At 47.8% G+C, this 15,126-nt stretch overlaps 1 protein-coding gene across 1 annotated transcript in view; it reads right to left on the bottom strand.

Annotated features, from left to right (window-relative positions):
• Positions 1-1,006: 1,006 nt before the first annotated feature.
• Positions 1,007-15,126, bottom strand: part of LOC147123759 (transcription factor COE3-like) — a 136,554-nt gene continuing 122,434 nt past the window's right edge. The window contains exon 6 of the mRNA XM_085975743.1: positions 1,007-1,110. Within this exon, the coding sequence (XP_085831869.1) occupies positions 1,038-1,110 (73 nt within the window). The 3' untranslated portion in view covers positions 1,007-1,037. The remainder of the gene's footprint in view (positions 1,111-15,126) is intronic.

Below are 15,126 nucleotides of genomic sequence, written 5' to 3'. Positions count from 1 at the left end.
GGTTCGTGAAGTGACGGCCTGGGGAGGGAAACCATTCTGCAGCTCAACACTTTGGCCCAGTAATTCCGGGCACAACGCCTGAGTACGGACGGGGTACTCACGCGTGTGCCCGGAGGAATTGCCGGTTTTCAGCATGCACAGCGCATGCGCTGAAAACCGGCATTTCCTGTCCTCTGACCCAAGGGGTTAAGAGGCTGAACGCGTGCGCGGTATCGGGCAGCGCGTGCGACTTGGATTTCCTCTATTTTTAGAGAGTTGCGCGTGTGTAAAGGCCTCCGGTATTTACGCATTGAAAAACCACACGTAAGTACTTAGTTTTACAGGTAAGTGGTCTATTAATACAATTTATTAAAAAAATTTCCACAGGTTTGTTATTTTTAAAGAATTTACAGTAAGGTAAGTTTAGTTTTAGCCCCGATTTTTTATATAAATTTCGTTTTCAAATTTTAAAATTATTGTTTAAAATCGTTTTTCAGAGTTCCTTATGGTTCATTTAAGTAGTGCAATGTTTTTTAAAATTTTCTTTCAGGTTTAAGTAGTGTTTTGGGGTTAGGAGTTTTCATGAGTTTGACAGCTCTTACTGTCAAACTCATGAATTAACTTTTGCAACCTCCCATTGGTTGCCCTGTGCTCACGTGATCCCAGCCGGCTCATCGCACTAAGTACGCCGCTGGGTCACGCACGCACAGTGCGGCAGGACCTCAAGCGGGCCAGTGAGAGGAAATGCAATGCGGGCCAGAATTAAAATGTCAGCGCGCCGGGTAAGTGAACATCGGGGGCTTGCATGCGCGGCAAGCTCCCGATCCTAATTTCAGGGCCATTCACTTCAAACAAGAGTCACTCCCCCACAGGCAAATCCATAAACAAGCAACATTAAGCACATAGCGGAGAGATAGTCGCCAGTCCAGAGCAACAACAGGTAACCCCGGGTCCCCCCCCCGCCCCCCGGTACAGGGTAGAACAAACCCCCTTGCAGTACACATTCAAACCTCCACGAGCTGGGAACCAAGAACCAACCAAGAAAATAAGCACATTTCTTACCTGTCGATGATAACCGGGTCAGAAGGTGTTTCGTTCCGGTTCCCACAGCTTTTCTTGTCACAACATCGGCTACAAAAACAGAAAGGGGTGAATAGTTAAAGGCAATCGGGTTATAAAGAGGGGTGTCGATGCACGGAGGGTAAGAGATGGCTGTCGGGGAACCACATAAACGTTAAAGACAGCTGGGAGGCAGTCACATGAGGGGCATTAGCTAGGGGCGAAGTGCATAGAATGACCTTTACAACCTCAGCTCGTCCCAAAGCGCTTTACAGCCAATTAAGTACTTTTTGAAGTGTAGTTACTGTTGTAATGTGGGAAACTTTAGGGAATAAAAATTTAAAAGGCAAATGGGATGCTGGCCTTTATTGCAAGGGGGTTGGAGTACAGAGTAAGGAAGTCGTGATACAATTGCACAGGGACTTGGTGAGACCACACCTGGAGTACTGTGCACAGTTTTGGTCTCCTTATCTAAGGAAGGATATACTTGCCTTAGAGGTGGTGCAACGAAGGTTCACTACATTGAATCCTGGGATGAGAGGGTTTTCCTATGAGGAGAGATTGAGTAGAATGGGCCGATACTCTCTGGAGTTTAGAAGAATGAGAGGCGAGCTCATTGAAACATACAAGATTCTGAGGGGGATTGACAGGGTAGATGCTGAGAGATTGTTTCCCCTGCCCAGAGAGTATAGAACTAGGGGGCATAGTCTAAGGATAAGGGGTTGGCCATTTATGACTGAGATGAGGAGAAATTTCTTCACTCAGAGGGTGGTGTATCTTTGGGATTCTCTACCCCAGTGGGCTGTGAATGCTGAATCGCTGAGTATATTCAAGACAGAGATCAATAGATTTTTGGACTCTAGGGGAATCAAGGGACATGGAGATTGAGCGGAAAAGTGGAGCTGAGGTCGAAGATCAGCCATGATCGTATTGAATGGTGGAGCAGGCTCGAGGGGCAGTAAGGCCGACTCCTGCTCCTAATTCTTCTGGTCTTATGATGGTGAGTTAGATAGAGAATAATAGACAGTTGGCAGTTCCTACATTGCAACAGTGAAGGAACTGAAGCGCTTTGGGATGTCCTGAGGTCGTGAAAGGCACAATTTTTTTTCTTTTTCTTAATGAGGGAGTCTCATCATCCTCGTCATCCATGAAGGCGCCGGCCAATTTCCAACCCTACCCAACTGGAGCACTGCCTGAAGAGTGCCGGTCTGATGCCCTCAGTTGGCCAGCTGCACAGAACTGAGGCCCGGGCCTCAAAACCGTTGGTTCGGGCCTCCCAGCGGTTACGGTGGGCGAGGGGCAGGCGCAATCTGCCCACCGACCACCCGGCACGGGCCAAAAGTTACAACCTCTTCCAGAGAAAGCCTCACCTTTGGGATCCACTGTAGTTGGCGGGGGGTTGTCCAATCAATTCCTTTAAAAAGGATAATTGACCATTGAGGACTTTCTGAAATCCCACCATCGAGACTATTTTTTAAGACTCTTGCCTCAAGCCCATGCTCAAAAGAGGAGGTCCCACCAATATAAAGAATTACACAGAATTCACAGCACAGGAACAGGCCATTTGCTCCGATAGCTCCATGCCGGTGTTTATGCTCCACACGAGCCTCCTCCCACCCTACGTCATCACACCCTATAAAGATATCCTTCTATTCCTTTCTCCCTCGTGTTTATCTAACTTCCCTTAAATACATCTATGTTATTCGCCTGAACTACTCCCTGTGGTAGCGAGTAGGGTTGCAAAATTCTGGGAATTTTTAAAAGAGGAAACGTTCCATGGGAATTTTTGGGAATTTATGGGAATTTTGGGAATTTATGGGAATTTTGAGTTTTTTTGCACACTGATGGTTTTTGTCTCTGACCCTTATATTATCTTTGTCGTCAAAATAGACATACTGTTCCATACAAATAAAAACAGGCTTTCAAAACTTTATTTAGGTTATAATTTTGAACTTTATTGAACCCCCACAAAAAAGACCCATCTAAAATAAAATAAAAAGAGCGTCAGCTTATTTAGCCTGTAATTTGTCCTTATTTTGTCCCTTTGAGTCTTCTACTCATGAGTCTTCTGAGTCTTCTACTCCTCATTGCTCCTCCTGATTCTCTGACTCTGGCTCTGACGTGTCCATTTCCTCCTCTGTGTCAGTGTCTAGCTGTGTGGTGGACACTTCTGTATCTGGCTCAATAAGTTGTAGGTTCGCCTGGATAGCCACCAGTTTCTCCACTCTCTTGTTAGTCAGCCTGTTGCGCACCTTTGTATGCGTATTCCCAAAAAGTGACCAGTTTCGTTCAGAGGCCGCTGATGAAGGTGGGATTTGGAGTATCACCGATGCAATAGGTGACAGGGCCTCAGATGCACAAAGTCCCTTCCACCAGGTATGTGCACTGATATGCTTGCATGATTCCCATATCCCATCCCCATTCCAAAGACCTTGCTTGGTAGAGAACTTTGCCAGACTTCCCAGAACTTTGCCCACATCCAGATTGAGATGGTGTGAGAGGGTAGAAATCACACTGTAAGCGCTGTTGATCTGTTCTCCAGAAAGTATTGGTCTCCCAACATGCTTTGGGTCCAGCATGTATGCTGCAGCATGAATCGGCTTGACACAAAATCCTTGACGCGTCTGTATGAATTGAACAATTGCCTTCTCCTCTGCTTTGAGCAGCAGGGATGCGGGTAGGGCAATGCTGATTTGTTCTTTTAAATCAGTAAAAAGCCTGAGAACATCTGACAAGACAGCGTCATCTCCTTCAATCTGAGCAATTGCAGATGCTACTGGTGAGAGTAGTTTAAGGCTGCTAACCACTCTCTCCCAAAACACATCATCCAGCAGTATTTTCTTGATGGTGGTTTCCATATCCCCAGACTGGGATATTGCCACTTCTTGCAGCGACTCCTTACCCTCCAGAAGGCTGTTGTACATTATGACAACATCACCCCATCTAGTGCTGTTGGGCAGCTTCAGTGTGGTGTTCTTGTTCTTTGTCATTTGCTTGGAGTTGTAGGTTGCTGCAACTACCTGTTTTCCCCTGACATACTTAACAACTTGCTTGGCTCTCTTGTACAGTGCTTCCATGGTTCTCAAACCCATGATGTCCTTGAGGAGCAGGTTAAGCCCATGAGCTGCGCACCCAATAGACGTAATATGAGGGTAGGCCTCCTCCACTTGAGCCCAAGCAGCCTTCATATTCGCAGCATTGTCAGTAACTACTGCAAAGACCTTTTGTGATCCAAGATCGTTGATGACCGCTTTCAGCTCATCAGCAATGTATGTACCTGTGTGTCTGTTGTCCTTCGTGTCTGTGCTCTTAAAGAACACTGGGAGAGGAGTGGAGACGATGTAGTTTATGATGCCCTCCCCTCGTACATTTGACCACCCATCTGAGATAACTGCAACACAGTCTGCCATCGCTATCGTTTTTTTGAGCTTTCCTTGGACTCTGTTATACTCAGCCTCCAGAAAATAAGTAGACAAAGCATGTCTGGTGGGAGGACAGTATGCAGGGCGAATAACATTGAAAAATCTCTTCCAGTACACATTGGCTGTGAGCATGAGGGGTGAGCCTGTTGCATATACAGCTCGAGCAAGGCACTCATCTGCATTCTTCTGGCTATGGTTATCCATTGTATCAAAGAACCTTCCAAGTGGGCCAGGAGTTGCTGATGATAAGGAGCCTGATGCTGAATGAGAACCATCATCTTCTTGAATGGAAGCAGAGGAACTCTGGGCTGACTGCTGTGACTTCCCTCAGGACCCCTAACCTGGATCTTAAAAAAACTATAGCAGCCTTACAGATGCCTGCAGGCCAATCACAATTCGATATGCAAATATTACAAATAGAGGGAGCTAATCGCTCATCCACTCATCCAACCAATCAGGACACATTTGTTCACAGTCACACACAAAACTTGTAATTATTAAAACAAGCCAAGTAAGAAGATAAACATATATTGATTAAGAAATTCCTTAATAATTAAGATTCCATCTTTGTTAGTAATTTTAAGAGAGGACCTGTGGAAAAAAAAGAAAGAAATACAAAAAAAACAATATTATGCTAGCATGTGCTTTTTTGGGCAAAATTCCCAAGCTAAACTTCCCGTGGAAAATTTCCGGAAATTTACCGGAAACTTTCCACCCCTTTGCAACCCTAGTAGCGAGTTCCACATTCTCACCACTCTCTGGGTAAAGAAGTTTCTCCTCAATTCCCTATTGGATTTATTGGTGCCTAGTTCTGGTCTCGCCCACGAGTGGAAACATATTATCTGTGTCTACCCTTTCATAATCTTAAAGGTCTTTTTCCAGTTCTGACAAAGGGTCATCGACCTGAAACATTAACTCTGTTTCTCTCTCTCTACAGATGCTGCCAGACCTGCTGAGTATTTCCAGCATTTTCTGTTTTTATTTATTTCAGATTTCCAGCATCTGCAGTATTTTGCTTTTGTATTAGATTTTTAAAAATGTTTTGGTTGTGGGATAAATCTTGGCCCGGACACTGAGGAAAGATGTGGAGGGGGCAGGGGAGGTTTGGTGGGATGTTGCCGCGGATGAGGGACTTCGATTGTGAGGAGAGGTTGAAGCAGTTGCTACTGTTGAGTATTGTGCGCAGTTTTGGTCGCCTTATCTGAGGAAGGATGTTCTTGCCATGGAGGGAGTGCAGCGAAGATTCACCAGGCTGATACCTGGGATGGCAGGAATGACGTATGAGGAGAGATTGGGTCGATTGGGCTTATACTCGCTGGAGTTTAGAAGAATGAGAGGGGATCTCATTGAAACTTATAAAATTCTAACAGAACTGGACACACTGGATGCAGGAAGGATGTTCCCGATGGCGGGGGAGTCCAGAACCAGGGGTCACAGTCTAAGGATAAGGGGTAAGCCATTTAGGACAGAGATGAGGAGGAATTTCTTCACCCAGAGAGTGGTGAACCTGTGGAATTCTCTACCGCAGAAGGCCAATTCAGTAAATATATTCAAGAAGAAGATGGATATATTTCTTAAGGCTAAAGGGATCAAGGGATATGGGGAGAAAGCAGGGACAGGGTACTGAATTTGGATGATCAGCCATGATCTCATTAAATGGCGGAGCAGGCTCGAGGGGCCGAATAGCCTACTCCTGCTCCTATCTTCTATGTTTCTATGTTTCCTTGAAACAGAGAAGGTTGAGAGATGACCTGATAGAGGTTTTCGAGATGATGAGAGGTTTCGATAGAATAAAAAGGAATAAATAATTCATTGGAAAAGATCTGGAGGGGAGATGAGGAGAAATGTTTTCAATGACAGTTGTGGGGGTCTGGAACGCTCGACCTGAAGAGGTGCTGGAAGCTGATTCCTTCAAAAATTTTAACACAGAGTTAGACGGGTACCTGAGGATGAGCAACTTACAGGGTTACGGACAAAAAGCGGGGGTGTGGGACTCAGCACCACTGCTCTTTCAAAGAGCCAGCACAGCCACGACGGGCCGAATGGCCTCCTTCTGTGCTGTAAGTTGCTATGAATCTATGAGAACTCGCCTGCTCTTCATCAAGTGGTATCATGGGATCTTTTACGTCCACCTTAGAGGGCAGATGGGGCCTCGGGTTAACAGGAGAATTTCTGACAGCATTTCCAGGTGCGACGACCTGCTAAGTGGTGGGCCTGCATCCAGGGGTCATCTGGCCAAGGTTCACCGCTTGAACCTGGAAGTACAGGTGGGTCCAGGCAGTCTCTGAAAGAAGGCATTGTTTGTGTGTTCTGGCTGACTAGCACTCAGACCTGGGGCGGAGGAGAATCAGGCACTTTTCCATCAAGGTGACCTTTAAGATTATGAAAAGGGGTTTGATAGGGCAGACGCAGATAATATGCTGGATGTAATATCTCCAAGTTTGCAGATGACACAAAGCTGGGTGGGCGTGTGTGTTGTCAGGAAGATGCCGAGAAACTCCAGTATGATTTGGACAGGTTGGGTGATTGGGCAGATGCATGGCAGATGCAGGAATGACGTATGAGGAGAGATTGGGTCGATTGGGCTTATATTCACTGGAGTTTAGAAGAATGAGAGGGGATCTCATTGAAACTTATAAAATTCTAACAGGACTAGACAGACTAGATGCAGGAACGATGTTCCCGATGGCGGCGGAGTCCAGAACCAGGGGTCATAGTCTAAGGATAAGGGGTAAGCCATTTAGGGCAGAGATGAGGAGGAATTTCTTCACCCAGAGAGTGGTGAACCTGTGGAATTCTCTACCACAGAAGGCAGTTGAGGCCAATTCATTAAATATATTCAAGGAGGAGTTGGATATATTTCTGAAGGCTAAAGGGATCAAGGGATATGGGGAGAAAGCAGGGACAGTGTACTGAATTGGGATGATCAGCCATGATCTTATTAAATGGCGGAGCAGGCTCGAGGGGCCGAATGGCCTACTCCTGCTCCTATCTTCTATGTTACTATGTTTCTACGTCCTCAATTGGCTGTAAAGCTCTTTAGGATTTCCTAAGGAATACAGTGTGAGGGAGATAGATTAACATCAGTAGAGATACAGTCAGTGAGACAGGGCGCTAGGGGAGAGGAATTACTGAGTGACAGTGTGAGGGAGCTGGATTAACATCAGTAGAGATACAGTCAGTAACACAGGGTGCTAGGGGAGAGGAATTACTGAGTGACAGTGTGAGGGAGCTGGATTAACATCAGTAGAGATACAGTCAGTAACACAGGGTGCTAGGGGAGAGGAATTACTGAGTGACAGTGTGAGGGAGCTGGATTTAAACTAAAATGGCAGGGAGTTGGGAACCTGAGCAGGGAGACAGAGGAAAGGGAAACAGGGATAAAAGCAAAAGATAGGAAGGAGGAAAAAAGTGGCAGTCAGAGAAATCAGCGGTTTAAATCAAACGTGGCCACAGTAAATAATAATTCTAATAGGTCTAAGGCTTTGTGTCTTAATGCGAGGAGCATTTGTAATAAGGTGGACGAATTGGCTGCGCAAATAGAGGTAAACGAATATGGTTTGGTTGGGATTACGGAAACGTGGCTCAAGGATGGCCAAGACTGGGAACTCAACATCCAGGGGTATTCGATATTCAGGAAAGATAGGCAAAAAGGAAAGGGAGGTGGGGTAGCATTACTGGTTAAAGAAGGGATTAATACAATTGTAATGAAGGATATTAGCTCTGTTGATGTGGAATCTGTATGGGTAGAATTGAGAAATACTAAGGGGAAAAAAACATTAGTGGGAGTGGTATATAGACCTCCAAACAGTAAGGCGGAGGTTGGGGATGGCATTAAAAGGGAAATTAAAGAAGCGTGCAATAAGGGCACAGCAGTCATCATGGGTGACTTTAATCTACATATAGATTGGGCCAACCAAATTAGTAACGATACTGTGGAGGAGGAATTCCTGGAGTGTTTACGGGATGGTTTCCTGGACCAATATGTCGAGGAACCAACCAGAGATCAGGCCATCTTAGACTGGGTATTATGTAACGAGAAAGGATTAATTAGCAATCTTGTTGTACGAGGCCCCTTGGGTCGGAGCGATCATAATATGATCGAATTCTTCATTAAGATGGAGAATGAAGTAGTTGACTCAGAGACTAGGGTCCTCAATTTAAGTAAAGGAAACTACGATGGTCTGAGGAGCGAGTTGGGTAGGATTGATTGGGGAATGGCACTCAAAGGGTTGACGGTGGATAGGCAATGGCAAACATTCAAAGACCGAATGGATGAGCTACAGAATTTGTTCATCCCAGTTTGGCATAAAAATAAAACAAAAAAGGTGACTCAACCGTGGCTTACAATTAGGGATAGCATAAGATCCAAGGGGAGGACATATAAATTGGCCAGAAAAAGCAATAATCCTGAGGATTGGGAGCAGTTTAAGATTCAACAAAGGAGGACAAAAGGATTAAATAAAGAAAGGGAAAATAGAATATGAGAGTAAGAACATCAAAACTGACTGTAAAAGCTTTTATAGATATGTGAAGAGAAAAAGATTGGTGAAGCCAAGCGTAGGTCCCTTGCAGTCAGAATCAGGGGAATTTATAATGGGAAACAAAGAAATGGCAGACCAACTAAATTCATACTTTGGTTCTGTCTTCACAAAGCAGGACACAAATAACCTCCCAGAGATGCCAGGGAACATAGGGTCTGATGAAAGGGTGGAACTGAAAGAAATCAGTATTTGTAGGGAAATGGTGTTAGGAAAATTGATGGGACTGAAGGCCGATAAATCCCCAGGGCCTGATAATCTACATCCCAGGGTACTTAAGGAAGTGGCCCTAGAAATAGTAGATGCATTGCTGGTCATCTTCCAGAACTCGATAAGACTCTGGAACAGTACCCATGGATTGGAGGGTAGCTAATGTTACCCCACTATTCAAAAAAGGTGGTAGAGAAAAAGGGGGGAATTATAGACCGGTAAGCCTGACATCGGTAGTGGGGAAAATGCTAGAGTCTATTATAAAAGATGTAATAGCAGAGCACTTGGAAAGCAGTGACAGGATCGGACAAAGTCAACATGGATTTACAAAAGATAAATCATGCTTGACTAATCTACTGGAATTTTTTGAGGATGTAACTGGTAAAATAGATAAGGGAGAACCAGTGGATGTGGTGTATTTGGACTTTCAGAAGGCTTTCGATAAGGTCCCACATAAGAGATTAGCGTGCAAAATGAAGGCACATGGGATTGGAGGCAAGGTATTGACTTGGATAGAGAACTGGTTGGCGGACAGAAAGCAAAGAGTTGGAATAAACGGGTCGTTTTCCGAGTGGCAGGCAGTGACTAGTGGGGTACCGCAATGATCGGTCCTAGGACCCCAGCTGTTCACAATATATATTAATGATCTGGACGAGGGAATTGGATGTAATATCTCCAAATTTGCAGACGACACAAAGCTGGGTGGGAGGGTAAGCAGTGAGGAGGATGTCATGAAACTCCAGTACGATTTGGACAGGTTGGGTGATTGGGCAGAAACATGGCAAATGCACTATAATGTGGATGAATGTGCGGTTATCAACTTTGGTGGCAAAAACAGGAAGGCAGATTATTATTTGAATGGCAATAGATTGGGAGAAGGGGAAGTGCAAAGAGACCTGGGTGTCCTTGTGCACCAGTCGCTGAAGGTAAGCATGCAGGTGCAGCAGGCGGTTAAGAAGGCAAATGGTATGTTGGCCTTCGTAGCAAGATGGTTCGAGTACAGGAACAAGGATGTCTTGCTACAGTTGTACAGGGCCTTGGTGAGACCGCACCTTGAGTATTGTGTGCAGTTTTGTTCACCTTACCTGAGGAAGGACGTTCTTGCCATGGAGGGAGTGCAGCGAAGATTCACCAGGCTGATACCTGGGATGGCAGGAATGATGTATGAGGAGAGATTGCGTCGATTGGGCTTATAATCACTGGAGTTTAGAAGATTGAGAGGGGATCTCATCGAAATCTATAAAATTCTGTCAGGCCTGGACAGACTAGATGCACGAAGGATGTTTCTGATGGCCGGGGAGTCCAGAACCAGGGTCATAGTCTAAGGATAAGGGGTAAGCCATTTAGGACTGAAATGAGGAGGAATTTCTTCGCCCAGAGAGTGGTGAACCTGTGGAATTCTCTGCCACAGAGGTCGGTGGAGGGCAGTTCATTAAATATATTCAAGAAAGAGTTGGATATATTTCTTAAGTCTAAAGGGATCAAGGGATATGGGGAGAAGGCAGGGACAGGGTACTGAATTTGGATGATCAGCCATGATCTCACTGAATGGCGGAGCAGGCTCGAAGGGCCGAATGTCCTACTCCTGCTCCTATCTTCTATGTTTCTATGATTAACATCAGAGTAGAGATACAGTCAGTAACACAGGGCGCTGGGGGAGAGGGGTTACTGAGTGACAGTGTGAGGGAGCTGGATTAACATCAGTAGAGATACAGTCAGTAAAACAGGGCGCTGGGGGGAGAGGGGTTACAGAGTGACAGTGTGAGGGAGTTGGATTAACATCAGTAGATATACAGCCAGTAACACAGGGTGCTTGGGGAGAGGGGTTGCTGAGTGACAGTGTAAGGGAGCTGGATTAACATCAGTAGAGATACAGTCTGTAACACAGGGCACTGGGGGGAGGGGTTACTGAGTGGCAGTGTGAGGGAGCTGGATTAACATCAGTAGAGATAGAGTCAGTAACACAGGGCGCTGGGGGAGAGGGGTTACTGAGTGGCAGGGTGAGGGAGCTGGATTAACATCAGTAGAGATACAGTCAGTAACACAGGGCGCTGGGGGAGGTGTTACTGTCTGACAGTGCGAGGGAGCTGGATTAACATCAGTAGAGATACAGTCAGTAACCCAGAGCGCTGGGGGAGGGATTACTGAGTGACAGTGTGAGGGAGCTGGATTAACATCAGCAGAGATACAGTCAGTAACACAGGGCGCTGGGGGAGGTGTTACTGTCTGACAGTGTGAGGGAGCTGGATTAACATCAGTAGAGATACAGTCAGTAACACAGGGCGCTGGGGAGAGGGGTTACTGAGTGACAGTGTGAGGGAGCTGGATTCACATCAGTAGAGATACAGTCAGTAAGACAGGGCGCTGGGGAGAGGGGTTACTGAGTGACAGTGTGAGGGAGCTGGATTCACATCAGAAGAGATACTGTCAGTAACACAGGTCACTGGCTGGAAGCATTACTGAGTGACAGTGTGAGGGAACTGGATTAGCATCAGTAGAGATACAGTCAGTAACACAGGGCGCTGGGGGAGAGGGGTTACTGAGTGACAGCGTGAGGGAGCTGGATTAACATCAGTCGAGATAGAGTCAGTAACACCGGGTGCTGGGGGGAAGGGTAACTGAGTGACAGTGTGAGGGAGCTGGATTAACATCAGTAGAGATACAGTCAGTAACACAGGGCCCTGGGGGAGAGGGGTTACTGAGTGACAGTGTGAGGGAGCTGGATTAACATCAGTAGAGATACAGTCAGTAACACAGGGCGCTGGGGGAGCGGGGTTACTGAGTGACAGCGTGAGGGAGCTGGATTAACATCAGTAGAGATACAGTCAGTAACCCAGAGCGCTGGGGGAGGGGTTACTGGGTGACAGTGCGAGGGAGATGGATTAACGTCAGTAGAGATACAGTCAGTAACAGAGGGCGCTGGGGGAGAGGGGTTACTGAGTGACAGTGTGAGGGAGCTGGATTAACATCAGTCGAGATACAGTCAGTTACACAGGACGCTGGGGGAGAGGGGTTACTGAGTGACAGTGTGAAGGAACTGGATTAACATCAGCAGAGATACAGTCAGTAACACAGGGCACTGGGGGAGGGTTTACTGAGTGACAGTGTGAGGGAGCTGGATTAACATCAGTAGAGATACAGTCAGTAACACAGGGCTCTGGGGGAGAGGGGTTACTGAGTGACAGTGTGAGGGAGCTGGATTAACATCAGTAGAGATACAGTCAGTAACACAGGGCGCTGGGGGAGAGGGGGTCCTGAGTGACAGTGTGAGGGAGCTGGACTAACATCAGTAGAGATACAGTCAGTAACACAGGGCACTGGGGGAGGGTTTACTGAGTGACAGTGTGAGGGAGCTGGATTAACATCAGTAGAGATACAGTCAGTAACACAGGGTGCTGGGGGGAGGGGTTCCTGAGTGACAGTGTGAGGGAGCTGGATTAACATCAGTAGAGATACAGTCAGTAACACAGCGAGCTGCGGGGAGAGCAGTTACTGAGTGACAGTGTGAGGGAGCTGGATTAACATCAGTAGAGATACAGTCAGCAACACGGTGCTGGGGGAGAGGGGTTACTGAGTGACAGTGTGAGGGAGCTGGATTAACATCAGTAGAGATACAGTCAGTAACACAGGGCGCTGGGGGGAGGAGTTACTGAGTGACAGTGTGAGGGAGCTGGATAAATATCAGTAGAGATACAGTCAGTGACACAGGGCTCTGGGGGAGAGGGTGTGGTAAACCACTGTATTGTATATTGCCACCTCTGGGTGGCGCTGTGTATGGAGGCATGCCTCAGCTGACTCCACCCACCACTGTGTGGGTTTCGTTCAGACTTGTTCAGTCACTCACGAAGAAGCATGGTCTCTTCTTAGCTAATAAAAGCCTTATTCATCTCTTCTTTCGACTCATCATCTCTTCTTCGACTCATCACCTTTTATGAAGTAATTGATAAGCGTATCAATTTTATTAGCTAAAAGTTAAATGGCGACACCTGAGGAGCAACAACAGCAACGGATACAGCAGACATTGCTGAGAGCCCTCAGACCACCACGCCTGGACCTCGACCCTCAAGATGTGGGTGCATCAGCCAAGTTTGAACACTGGCTGAGCTGCTTTGAATCCTTCCTCGCAATCTCACAGGTTACAGAGGAGGATCACAAACTGAAAATTTTGACCGCCCAGGTGAGCCATCAAGTATATATGCTAATCCGGGACTCTAATACGTACGTGGCGGCCCTCGAGCTACTAAAAGGGCAATATACGCGCCCAGTGAACACAATTTACGCCCGACACCTCTTGGGATCCCGCAGGCAGCAACCGGGAGAATCGGTAGGGGCATTTGCACGGGCGCTACTGGCACTCTGCAGAGACTGCGATTGTAAAGCGGTAACGGCTGTGGAGCACGCGCAGGGACTCGCCTGTGATGCCTTCGCCAGGGGCCTCCAGTCAGACCACACCCGGCAGAGACTGCTAGAAAGCAAGGAACCCGACCTGAAGACGGCCATTGCCCTTGCGCTCTCGTTAGAGGAGGCCCACCGAAACCTCGAGGCATACCCCCGTAATGGCGCCGAGACATGGCAATCGAAACCGTGGGACACGGGACCGCCGCCCCCGGCACCAACCGCTGCAGCGACCCAACCGAGACAGCAGCCTCCGGTAAGAACTGCTTCGATGCCCAGTAACCAGGCCCAAAAATGCTATTTCTGTGGCCAGTTAAAACATCCCAGAGCGCACTGCCCAGCTAAGACAGCTACCTGCTCGGGCTGTGGGAAGAAAGGCCATTACGCTAACGCCTGCAAGGGGAAGCCAGCCAGCAGCGCAGCGTGCGGGCCGTGGGAGCAGCCATCTTATCCGCCATTTTGTGTACCCCCGGCCGCATGGCATCCGCCGCCATCGTATCCAACGCACTCAACCGCCATTTCGTCACCGGAACCGACCACCGTCTCGGCGGATGACTATAGTGACTCACTAAGCCACATACTGGCCTCCGTGACGCTGGATCAAGGCCACCCTCACCATCTATCCAGCTCCATGATGGATATCGCGGTAAACGGCCGCGCCACCAGTTGCCTGATCGACAGCGGGAGCACAGAGAGTTTCGTCCACCCCGACACGGTACGTAGCCACTCCCTCACGATTCTGCCAACGCACCATCGCATTTCTATGGCGTCCAAGTCCCAGTCAATGGACATCAGCGGCTACTGTGTGGTGACCCTGTCAGTAGGGGGCACTGAATATCAAAAATTTAAACTGCTAGTCCTGCCCCGTCTTTGCGCTGCCGTCCTGCTAGGGTTGGATTTTCAGTGCCACCTTAAGAGTGTCACACTAGCATACGGTGGACCCCTCCCCCCACTCACAGTCTGCAACCAACAACTTTTAAATCGCCCGCTGCAAACCACCTGCAGCCTTTCCACATTAAAAGTCCCCCCCCCTCCCCTGTTCGCTAACCTCACCCGCGACTGTAAACCCATCGCTACCAAAAGCAGGCGGTACAGTGCCGGGGACAGAGCTTTTATCAGCTCTGAGGTGGAGCGGCTCTTGAAGGAGGGCATTATCGAAGGTAGCACTAGCCCCTGGCGAGCCCAGGTTGTAGTCGTTAAAACCACTGCAAAACGCCGCATGGTAATCGACTACAGCCAAACCATAAACCGGTACACCCAGCTGGACGCGTACCCCCTCCCTCGCATATCTGATATGGTCAATCAGATTGCGCAATACAAAGTATTCTCCACCATCGACCTTAAGTCAGCGTACCACCAGCTGCCCATCCGCCATGAGGACCGCCAGTATACTGCCTTCGAGGCAAACGGCCGCCTCTACCACTTCCTTAGGGTCCCCTTCGGCGTCACCAACGGGGTTTCGGTCTTCCAAAGGGAGATGGACCGAATGGTTGACCAGAACGCGCTGCGGGCAACCTTCC

Source organism: Somniosus microcephalus, chromosome 2 (assembly GCF_052327205.1).
Source record: "Somniosus microcephalus isolate GS21.2 chromosome 2, FLI_Smic_1.0, whole genome shotgun sequence".
NCBI classification, from domain to species: domain Eukaryota; kingdom Metazoa; phylum Chordata; class Chondrichthyes; order Squaliformes; family Somniosidae; genus Somniosus; species Somniosus microcephalus.
This window is presented reverse-complemented; position numbering and strand designations above follow the sequence as displayed.